General features: G+C 47.6%; 1 protein-coding gene across 4 annotated transcripts in view; it reads right to left on the bottom strand.

Moving 5' to 3' along the window:
• Positions 1-6,146: 6,146 nt before the first annotated feature.
• LOC102258811 (trem-like transcript 4 protein) overlaps positions 6,147-11,287 on the bottom strand; it is an 81,085-nt gene continuing 75,944 nt past the window's right edge. For 3 of the 4 annotated variants that reach the window (XM_014533012.1, XM_014533013.1, XM_014533011.1), the window contains one exon: positions 6,147-7,330. In XM_014533012.1, the coding sequence (XP_014388498.1) occupies positions 7,154-7,330 (177 nt within the window). In that variant the 3' untranslated portion in view covers positions 6,147-7,153. The remainder of the gene's footprint in view (positions 7,331-11,287) is intronic. The other variant, XM_014533014.1, reaches the window with a different exon arrangement.

The following is an 11,287-nucleotide window of genomic DNA, read 5'->3' as shown; positions in this document are numbered from 1 at the left end:
TCTCCTCTGGACCCCATGACCCAGGCTCCCAGCCCATTGGCTTACTGCTCGGTCTAAGCAGAGAGGGTGACTGGCGAGTTCAGACAGGGCTGCTCTTCTGGAGCCACAGCTCCTGCAGGTGCCCCTTTCCCACAGCTTCAGCGACACTGTTCTCTCCCTGTTCTTCCAGGTCTGGGTGTTAGCAGCTTCCTGTCTTTAGGCATCATCACCCCCTGCTGGCTCTCTGTCCTTCCCATGCTCTGTAAAGACCTGGTCAAAACTGATGGGCACTTGGACCCTTCTGTGTGTGCACCTGCTCCCGGAAGGGGACCTGGCCTCCCATACCCTCTCCTTTTCAGTATTCATTCTATTTTCTAGAGGAACAGACAGTCCGGAGCACTCTTCCCAGGGGCACATTCACTTCTTCCACACATCGTTGCCAAACACTCACCACACCTAGGCACCACACAGGGTCCTAGAGAGGTTAGTAAACAGGAGAGGCACTTCCTCTTGTCATTGGCCCTGGCAGCGGTGCTGTGATTGTAAATCTGTAGCAGCTGGATTCTCGGAAGTCAATACCGTGGGTTTTAGGAAGTAAAGTGAAGCCCTCAAACGCATCGTCAGAGAGTCTGGCACATACCTGACCACCTCGGCCAAAAAGGCACATTCGGGCATCTAGTCTGAGCATGAGCTGAGAAGTCAGGATGCCCACCAGGGTGGAACTGGGGCCCCTGGCTTTGACCCCAGAGGTTGCATCCTGAAGATTGTTCTTGCCATGGCTGGGAGCACAGTGTCTTAAAAATGAAAGAGGGTCGTTAGAGAATCGCAGCCTTTCTGAAGAGAAAGAAAACAAGTTTCTCCGGGGAGAGGCTGGTTCCCCCGCCAGCACCATGTGGACCCCACATGGTGGCACTGTTTCCCCACAATGCCCATGCCTGAGTGATGTCACCAGTCCCTTCCCGGCACCCCATCCACCAGGAAGTGAATCCTGAGGCCAATGTGCGTCAGGCCCGCCCTTCTGAACAGCCTCTGACCACAAAACCCTTTTAAAATTAAGTTTCCGAGACGTCAGCAGGAGCGTGGGGGTCATCACTTCTGCCCGGATTGGAGTAGAAAGCAAGAATAGTTCTAGAGACAAATCATTGGCTTCAAGATTGGATCAATTTCCCAAAAAATTTTAAGTAGAGGTTTAAAAATTACAATTTAGAAACATTAGACAGTTTTTGCAGACTTAGTGTTGACATTGTAAATATCAAGCTCTACCAGCGCTTCGTTAAGTAGATGGCATACATCAGGGTTACCAGCAGTCACTCGGCAGCTGACACTCTACCTTCAAGCCACAGGCAGTCAATCACCTGCCACACTGAGGGTAGGCACCCTGAGAGGGAGATGATGTCTATGGTAAGAATAACTATGTTAAATGTGTTCAGCATTTAAAAAATCTTTTAAAAACTACATTGAATTCATTTTTACATGAAAAATATGTAACAATTTAGAAGGTGAAAGTTGTCCATAAGTCACCCACTTAAAACACATGAGCATTTATTGAGTGCTTACTATGTGCTGGACCTTATCCTACACACTTTAAATGTGTTACATCATGTGTATTAGGTAATATTGTGACTAAGATCCAGAGAAATGAAATCCCTTGCCCAGGATCAAACAGCTAGTACAAGGTGGAAGTTAGATTTAGATCTGAGTAGTCTGGCTCCAGAGCAAGTCCTGTCAACAATTTCTCTGAGTGAAATTTCTTCCCCAGAGATAATTGCTAGTACTGTTTTGCTGTATGTTCATTTAGTTTTTTTCCTATGGCCACACACACAGACACACAAACACAAACAAGCTCACACTAGATATATTATTTTGTGGCTTGCATTTTTTTTTCATGTAATATATCCGGGTCATCTTTCCATTTCAACAGAATTAGTTTTATTTCACTTTTGTAATGTCTACATAATATTCCTTAGTGTGGATATTGCCTAATATATTTAATCAGCCTCCTATCTCTATCTCTATATATAAAAGCCTAAGTGACAAAATGACTGAACGACCGAATGACCAGTTGACGGGTCGCTATGATGAGCACTGACCACCAGGGGGCAGCTCCTGTGTTGAGCATCTGCCCCCTGGTGGTCAGTTCACTCCCATAGTGGGAGCGCCGCTCAGCTAACCAACATGCACCAGAGGTAGGGCTCATGGCTGGCGAGCGCCACTGCGGTGGTGTGAGCCTCTCCTGATTGGGACTGACTGGAAGCAAGCCCATGGCAGTTGCAGCAGGGCTGGGATGAGTGAAGTGGCAGGCAGGATTGGCAGGCGGCGTTGGACAGCTGGTTTCCGCCCGATCCCCACAGGCCACACCAAGGGACCCCAGTGGTGCACAAATCCATGCACCAGGCCTCTAGTATATATATAAAAACCTAAGTGACCCGCTGACCATTTGGTAGCTATGACGCGCACTGACACCAGGAGGCAGACGCTCAATGCAGGAGTGGAAACCACAGGCATGGAAACATAAAACAGACTGATGAATCTCAGAGAGAAGGGGGAAGAGGGAGGGCAGGAAGAGATCAACCAAAGATCTTATATGCATACTAGAGGCCCAGTGCATGGATTTGTACACCGGTGGGGTCCCTCGGCCTGGCCTGCAGGGATCGGGCTGAAACGGGCTCTCTGACATCTCCCAGGGGTCCCAGATTGTGAAAGAGCACAGGCCAGGCCAAGGGACCCCACCGGTGCATGAATCGGGCCTCTAGTTAATAGATTTTAAGAGAGTTGACTCTTGCAAATTGTGATAAGCATAACTTATATTTCCTTACATTCAAATATTTGGAGAAAATATATTACTAGCATTGGTTATTTTCTTTCTTTTTTTAAAGACTGGCTTATTGATTTTTAGAGAAAGAGGAATGGAGAGGGAGAGAGAGAAACATCCATGTGAGACATCGATAGGCTACCTCTTGTACACCCCCCATCGGGGACTGAACCTGCAACCCGGCATGTGCCCTGACCTGGAATCGAACCGGTAACCTCCTGGTGCAGGGGGCAATGCTCAACCAACTGAGCCACACTGGCCAGGGCTGGCATGAGTTATTTTCACATGACACTTACTACTATCTCTTAAAATGCTAATGTTTTGTGGAGCATTGGGAAGCAAATTGAAATACTTCAAAAGCTGTAATAAGCTTCGGTTTGTGAGTTCCTCCTTTTGTGTCACAAGGCCGTGGTCATGCAGCAGAACCCCTGTAGCCAGTCTCCTGCCCCACATCGCCAGCCCGTCCCCACACACTCAAACATCGCAACTCCTGAAAGACAAGACCAAGATATCAGGCAACAGAGAGGCAGAGGACCCACACTTTCTCCAGCCTCAGGCCCAGCGTGTTGATCTCTACATTTTTGGCCCGAGGGAACAAGACTTCAGTGGGTGGGTAACGGATTGATGAGCCAGGAAAATTGGCTCAAGGAGATGTGAGGAGATAGCTACCAGATGTTGACAGCAAGATACATGGGGACTTTGAAAATGTGCCCATCCATCAGCTTTGTCAAATCTAAATATTTTGCTGTATTTGAAAATGAAGAAAAGAAAAAAATTGTTCAGATGGGGGTGGGGGGAGGAGCTTGTTATCTCTTACATTGTGTTAGATGGAAGTTTAAAGCATACTTACGTAACAGCAAAATTTATATCTAATGCCATGTGTTAGTTTTCTTCTGTTGGTCCCGCTATGTTACATAAATCTCTAAGTGATAGAAACCTAGTGTTTTTATATGCATTTTTAGGGGCGGGGGAAAGCCATTTGAAATGCTTAAATTCATATATAGAGCTAGATTTTTTTGTGATTATTTTTTTAAAGAATAGTTTATTGATTTTTAGAGAGAGAGGAAGGGAGAGGGAGAGTAAGAGAGAAACATCAATGCGAGAGAAGAACATCAATTGGCTGCCACCTGCATGTCCTTACCAGAGATCAAGTCTGCCACCTCTGCACGTGCCCTGACCAGGAATCCAACTGGCAACCTTTTGGTGCATGGGACAATGCCCAACCAACTGAGCCACACTGGTCACAGCTCTGTGATTATTATTACGGATTCTCAAAATTAGAAAATGTTAGGTTATCTAACATATATATATATATGCCTAACCAACCGTCCAACCGTTCAACCATCCAACCAGTAGCTATAACATCCACTGACCACCAAGGGGCAGACACTCAACACAGGAGCTGCTGAGCTGCAGTGACTTGGCAGCTGTGGTTCTCTGTTGACACACCAGAACCAGAGAGGAGAGAGCCCAATTCTGGGGGGTGTTACCTGAGAACCACCCTGTCGCAATCTGGGACCCCTCGGGGGATGTCGGAGAGCTAGTTTCAGCCCAATCCCTGCAGGCCAGGCTGAGGGACCCCACCTGTACACTAATCCGTGCACCGGGCCTCTAGTTTAAATAAAACATTGCAGACATATCTGAAGCCCCTTACCAGTATACCAGGTATGAATGTATTTCGTTGAGATTTGCATTTCTTTGAACACTAGTGACGTTAAACATTACTTATATGCCATTGTTTTTTAAATTTTCTTGTTTGTGAATTTCTTACCTATAACTTGCCAATTAAAAATGGTTTGGCCTTTTAATGATTAATAAATTCTGGCTACTAACCCTTTACCAGTTATATGCATTGCCAATGCCATCTCCCTGTCTGTACCTCATCCTTCCTTTTATTCCTGGTGTCTTCCTTTGTACTCAAGCTTTTCATATGGACCTAGTCAAGTATCTTACATTCCCCACCCCCACCCCACCCCTTTACAGTGATGTCTTGCTGAAGAAGTCTCCCTGCATCCTGAAGTCATAAAAACTCTTATATTTTTGTCTAAGCATTTTATTGTTTGGCGAATGACATTTGGGTTTAGAATTGGTCTTTGTGTAAGCCATAGGGAGGAATCTCATGTTCTTTTCCTATCTCATGTAGATAGATAGTTGCGCCCTCCCCCTGGGGCAGGGGAGCAGGAGAAACCCAAGCTCTCTTATCTGAGGCCACTGGTTCTTTGGGAATCTCTCCTCTTGACTCCCAGCTGAGTCAACCACACCCCTCCATCCCCTCTTGGCTCCTGGAAGCACCTATCAGAAAAAGCTATGATGCCCCCTCCCCTCCCAGCACCTTTAACATTCCTCCAGCTGTAGCCATGATTACTTTGTATTGTCATTTTTTTCATCTATCTACTGTGTACATGTGTGTGAACACGCACACACTGCAGTGAATTCTTACGGGACCAGAGACCTAGAAGCATTGTGGTTAAAACTTCAGGATTTACCATTGACTAGCCGGGTGACTTTGGGAAGTTACCTAATCTCTCTGTGTCTCAACTTCTCCATCTGTAAAATGGGGGAAGTACTGATCTAAGAGGGATGTTTAAGCCGCTAACCCATGCGGAGGGATGAGGCCCATAAGAAGCACTCCATAAATGCTGGCTTACCAGGGTGATTCTCTGTATCCCCGATCCTGAGCAGTGTCTGGCAGTTGGCAGGCACCCATGAGAACTTGTCCAATGAATATAATTATAGGAGCTCTGGTCTGAGCACACCCTTTGGGTTTTGTTCATTTGTGAGGAACATGACCCCTGGATGGCTACTGAGGCTGCGGCCAGAGCAATGCCAGCAAGAAGCCCACGTCGGGGAGATGGTGGTGAAGGGGGGCTTCCTCATGGGTTTGTAGACTGCAATACAGACCCAGACAGAGCGCTACCAGGAACCCGGAACTATGAAGGAGCAGAGGTCAATGAGGTGTAATTAATGCCAATGACCTTGTCAACGCCCGGTCAGGCAGGTGGGAGGTCGGGTACAGCAATGGCCCTGCCTCCCGCAGTCAGACCTGGTTGCAGGAGGAGAACTCGGTGGGAAGGGCAGTACTGAGCACCGAGGAGCCAAGGTGATGCTCAGAGTATTTGCGCCCGCCATGCTCCCCGCCTCCCTCACCCCTGTGCCTGGCCCTTCAGGTCTGTGTGATCACACTCCCCTGGAGCCTCAGACTGGGGACAGACTGCGTCCTCCAGGCCGGGAACCTGGGAGAAGGTGATGTCAGCAGGGATGTCACAAGCAACAGTCATCCAAGCACAGACCTCATCCTCCCACACCAGCCTGTGGACCTCAAGCCCCCACCCTTCTCTCCCTCCCTTCCCTCCCTTTCTGGTCCTCAGGTTCCATCCTGTGGGCAAGGCTGAGGTCCCATCATGACTGAAGGCGAGCAAGGTACTGATGGAAAAGTCCCAAACCAGCCACCTGAGCAGGAGGCAGCGAGCCCCCAGTCCTGGGAGAGATGGGAGCAGAGACCGCCTGACACTGGAATCTCACAGAGGGGTCTGGGGTTCCCTTTGACTGTTGGATTCGATGACCTTTAATGTCACTCTTGAGAAGAGATGAATCTGCGATTCCAAGTCATCCTCCCCCTAATGTGACAGGACACACCCTTTCTGCCCACAGGGCCTGGGGTTCCAGGGCTCAGGGCCCCGCTTCAGGGCCTGTCTCCAGAGGGCCCTGTGGGCGTGGACTTCGGGGAAGCAGGCATCTCGCTCACCGCTCTGTCTGCCTGAGACGCAGTGGGCGGAGGGAAGGCAGAGGAGCCCCAGGCAGTTCTGATGAAGCTGTGTGGGCCCTGCCAGAGGATGGATTAGAATCAGGAGGCCAAGAAGGAGGAGAGGAGCTGGGGTGGCAGATAGAACTTTCCAGCCAGGCCTTGAGGCCCTGAGGGGACAGTTAAGGGAGGGGCTCTCATGGGGACAGTCACCAGCAGAGGAACTTTCCTAACCGTTAGGATTTCACAGCCAGGTCAGGAAGGAAGTGAGACCAGAGAGGGGGGTGAAGATTGGGTTACTCAGAAGCACTGGGTCCCAGGCCCTCTCCAGTCAGAGGGGAGTGGGCAGGTATCCAGAAACCCCTTGGTCCCCATCTGCCCTGCAGCCCTCAGACTCAAAGCTTCTCTCCTCTGGGTGATAAGGCTTTTCTTCCTTTGCCCCCCCTTCCTCATCTCCTCCGCAGGAAGGGATGGCCCTTGATGGTTTGGGACCGTCTCGGCCACAAGAAGTCACCCGTCCCTGGGAGAGCAGCCCTGTGCCTCCCACAGGTGCTCACTGCGAAGTGACGTCTGCCTTCTGATCCTGGGCTCCTCCTGGGCAGCCGGCTGGGGCGCAGGGCTCAGTTTTTAGCGATGCTGGCATATTCCACAGCCAGAAATGGGTCAGGTGTGGGCCTCAGGCCGGGGCGGGTGTTGATGTAGATGGGGTCCTCCAGGCCGAAGGGGTCCAGGTGGGTAAATGAGGCATAGTGGATGTCCCCAGTGTCCTTGACAGAGCCTAGCTGCTTGTCGGAGCCCTGGGAATCAAAGACAGACAGATGTCCACTGTATGGATCATAGCTGGGAGTGGTCAGGGGCCCCCGGGTGTCCAGAGCTGTGCCGAGGATAGGGACAGGGATAAGGTATGGGACAGGGTGTGGGTCCTTCAGGAACTCTGGCAATGGCAGAAGGCAGCAAGGACACCTTCACTGAACATGATTAGAATAAGGAAGGTGAAGAACCAAGATGCCGGTGTAGGTAAACATGGTACTCGCAGCCTCCCACAACCACATCACAATTATAACTAAAATACAGAGCGACCATCATTCAGAACCGCCAGAAAGCTGGGTGTTGGAAGTCCTACAATTAGAGAAGTAAAGAAGAAAGTACATTGAGACTGGTAGGAAGGGCGGAGGTGTGGAACAGGCTGGTTCAACAGACACGTGTAGCGTGTTTTTAATCGGGAGGGATATCTTGGCTGTGGAGGCCTCTTGTGAGAAGCCTCACACCAGACCCTTCAGCTCAGGTTTCCAGTGCCAGGAGGAGAAGTCTCCTTAACTTTGGGCTATAAAAACCAGTGGGGATTGTGGCTGAGTGACACGGAGGCTGCTGGAGTTCCTCTTAAAGGGCCAGTGCATGAACTTACTTGGACTTGCTCCCTCTGCGCTCCAGTGCTCGGGTAATGGCTTAGGGCAGTGGTCGGCAAACTCATTAGTCAACAGAGCCAAATATCAACAGTACAATGATTGGAATTTCTTTTGAGAGCCAAATTTTTTAAACTTAAACTATATAGGTAGGTACATTGTTATTAACTTAATTAGAGTACTCCTAAGCTGGCCTTTGCTAAAAACGTCCTCAATCTGATTGAGGTCGACCCCTTCCAACTCTCCCATCCACACTCGTCTTGTATACTTGTTTCGTCTATCTCCTTTCGTTCATCCTCTCTATATGTCCAAACCATCTCAACATACCTTTCTCAATCCTCGACACTACATCTTTTTTCATTCCACAGCGTTCCCTAAAATTAACTTAATAAACTTTAAAGTTTCAAGTCTTAGTTAAACTGTAGTACGTTGAATAAAACTTGATATCATACTTAATAATGATATTATTTATTGATAAAATAAAATTCCTTACAATTTACCTTACAATATCCATAAAATTAAATCATGACAATGACTGACAAACACTAATGTGAACAATGGCCTTGCATCTCCTTGGAAAGCTTGGGTAAGTCAGGTTTGTATGTTGTTGTTTTTAATTTTAGGCACGACTTCTGCGCATGGGCCATGAAGTTTCAATCGCACTGTACATGCATGCCCGCACATGGTATTTTGTGGAAGAGCCACACTCAAGGGACCAAAGAGCCGCATGTGGCTCGCGAGCTGCGGTTTGCCGACCACTGGCTTAGGGGGATCGAGGGACATACAGAGAGGAACTGGATTGTCTGGCATGGGAGCAAGAACTTGGGGGAGGCTTTCTCCAAGATAGGAATGCTCATAAGGTTCATTGTTCCTATGCTGAGACCTCCACGGTCACAGAGCTGACTAGCAACCACATCTGAGTCTCCATCAACCTGGTTCACACTGTTTGCTCCACCCTGGTGATTCCCTGAGACCCTGCCTCATCCAATTTGCCACCCTACTCAAGCTGTTTGCAGCTTCTTTTCCATATGATTGGCCTGTCCTGGCTCAGGCTTTCCTAAAATCTCTCAAACAATCAGCAGTTGGTGTCAGCATGCCCCATATTTATCAATAAGAGGCCCGAGACCAGGCACTAGCAGCAGCCTAGCTTGCTTCACAGCTTGGCCTCTCCTGGCTACTTCCAAGCCCAACACAAGTAGCACCCACCTGCAGATCACTCTATAGTTCCTGACCAGGGGGCAGGAGGCAGTGGCTGATTTTGCACCTCCTGTGAGGCTTCAGAGCCAGTGCACCCAGTGGACAGCTTCAGACCACACCAGATTACAACTCTACACACCCAAGAGTGACACACTAAGGGGCAAACTCAGTGAGCACCAAAGCCCCACTGAAGCAAGTTCTGCTCCACAGGGGTGTCTCCTGCACAGCAGCTCTTCTGCTGTAGCCACAGCGGGCCCTCACAGTCAATTGGCCTGGAAGCCAATTCCTCTCAGTGATGCCAATAGCAATCAAAGCTCAACTACAACAAGACTATGCATACAGCCCACATAGGGGTGCACCTAGAGTGCCCAGCTCACATGACTGGGGAGGCTGAGCCACTGGGCCCTACAGAACACCTACTACACAAGGCCACTCTACCAATTCCAGGAGACATAGCAGCTCTACCTAATATATAGGACAAACACAGAGAAGCTGCCAAAATGCAGAAACAAAGAAACATGTCACAAATAAAAGAACAAAAATCTCCAGAAACAAACAAACAAACACTAAATGAAATGGAAGCAAACAAACTACTAGATACAGAGTTCAAAACAATGGTTATAAAGATGCTCAAGGATCTTAATGAGAGCTTCAAGAAACTTGATAATTTCAAGAATCTAAATGAGAATTTCAAGAACCTTAGTGAGAACATAAAAAAAAAAAATGAAAAAGGACCAGTCAGAAATTAAGCCTACACTAACTGAAATAAATAATAATTTACAGGGATTCAACAATACAGTAGAGGACACTGAGAATCAAATCAGTGACTTGGAATATCAGGAAGCAAAAAAAATACCCAGTCAGATGAGCAAAAAGAAAAAAGAACCCAAAAATATGAAGATAGTATAAGGAGCCTTTGGGACAACTTCAGCATACCAACGTTCTCATTATGGTGAGTGCCAGAAGGAGAAGAGAGAGAGCAAGATATTGAAAAACTGTCTGAAGAAATAATGACAAAAAACTTCCCCTATCTGGTGAAATAAATAGTCTTGCAAGTCCAGGAAGTGCCAAGAGTCCCAAACAAGAGGAACCCAAAAGAGGCCCACACCAAGATACATCATAATTAAAATGTAAAGATTAAAGACAAAGAGAGAATTCTAAAAGCAGATAGTTACCTACAAGGGAGTGTCCATATGACTGTCAGCTCATTTCTCAACAGAAACTTTGCAGACAAGAAAAATTCAAAGTGATGAATAGTAAGGACTTACAACCAAGATTACTCTACCCAGCAAAGCTGTCATTTAGAATTGAGGGTCAGATAAAGAGCTTCACAGACAAGAAAAAGCTAAAGGAATTTATCATCAACAACCCAGTATTACATGAAATGTGGATGGGTATTCTTTAAGAAGAGGAGGAGGAGGAAGAGGAAGAGGAGGAGGCAGAAGAAGAAATATGAACAAAAAATGGTAATAACTACATATCTGTCAACAACTGAATCTAAAAATCAAAACAAACAAGTAATCTAATGAACAAAATAAACTGAGGAATAAGATAGAACCAGAGCCATGAAACATGGACTAGTCTGACAAATCTCAGAGGGAAGGGGGGTGGTGGGGAGAGATTAACCAAAAAATTTACATGCAGATATGCATTACCTATGGACACAGACAGTAGGGTGGCGAAGGCCTGGGGCAGGGTGGGAACAGGTGGAGGGGGGCAATGGGTGGAAAAAGGGGGACATCTGTAATACTCTCAACAATATAGATAAAAAAGAAGAAAAGAGAAAAGAAAAGAAAAGAAAAGAAAAGAAAAGAAAAGAAAAGAAAAGAAAAGAAAAGAATAAGGAAGGCTACACAGAGTGCAGTCCAGTCAGAGGGCCAGCAGCGCCATCTCAGTCTCCACCCAGATCTATTAACCCAAAGTCTCCGGGGGTGGGACCCAGAGTGGCTGAGCCACTGGCCGTCATGACCCAGCAGATAAGTCGGCATTAAAAGCTGTCTCCCACAGAGGGGAGCTTGGTCAGTCAGCTTCTCCCCCCTCTCTGAGGAGTTTGAATTGGGAAATTTGGGGAAAGAACATGCACAGACAAGGCATTAGGGGCATGACCAGTCACAAGTGAGTCCAGAAACTGTAAGTAAACAGAAGCCAGGAAGT

The sequence above is a fragment of the Myotis brandtii genome, unplaced genomic scaffold (genome assembly GCF_000412655.1).
Source record: "Myotis brandtii unplaced genomic scaffold, ASM41265v1 scaffold929, whole genome shotgun sequence".
In the NCBI taxonomy this organism is placed as follows: domain Eukaryota; kingdom Metazoa; phylum Chordata; class Mammalia; order Chiroptera; family Vespertilionidae; genus Myotis; species Myotis brandtii.
This window is presented reverse-complemented; position numbering and strand designations above follow the sequence as displayed.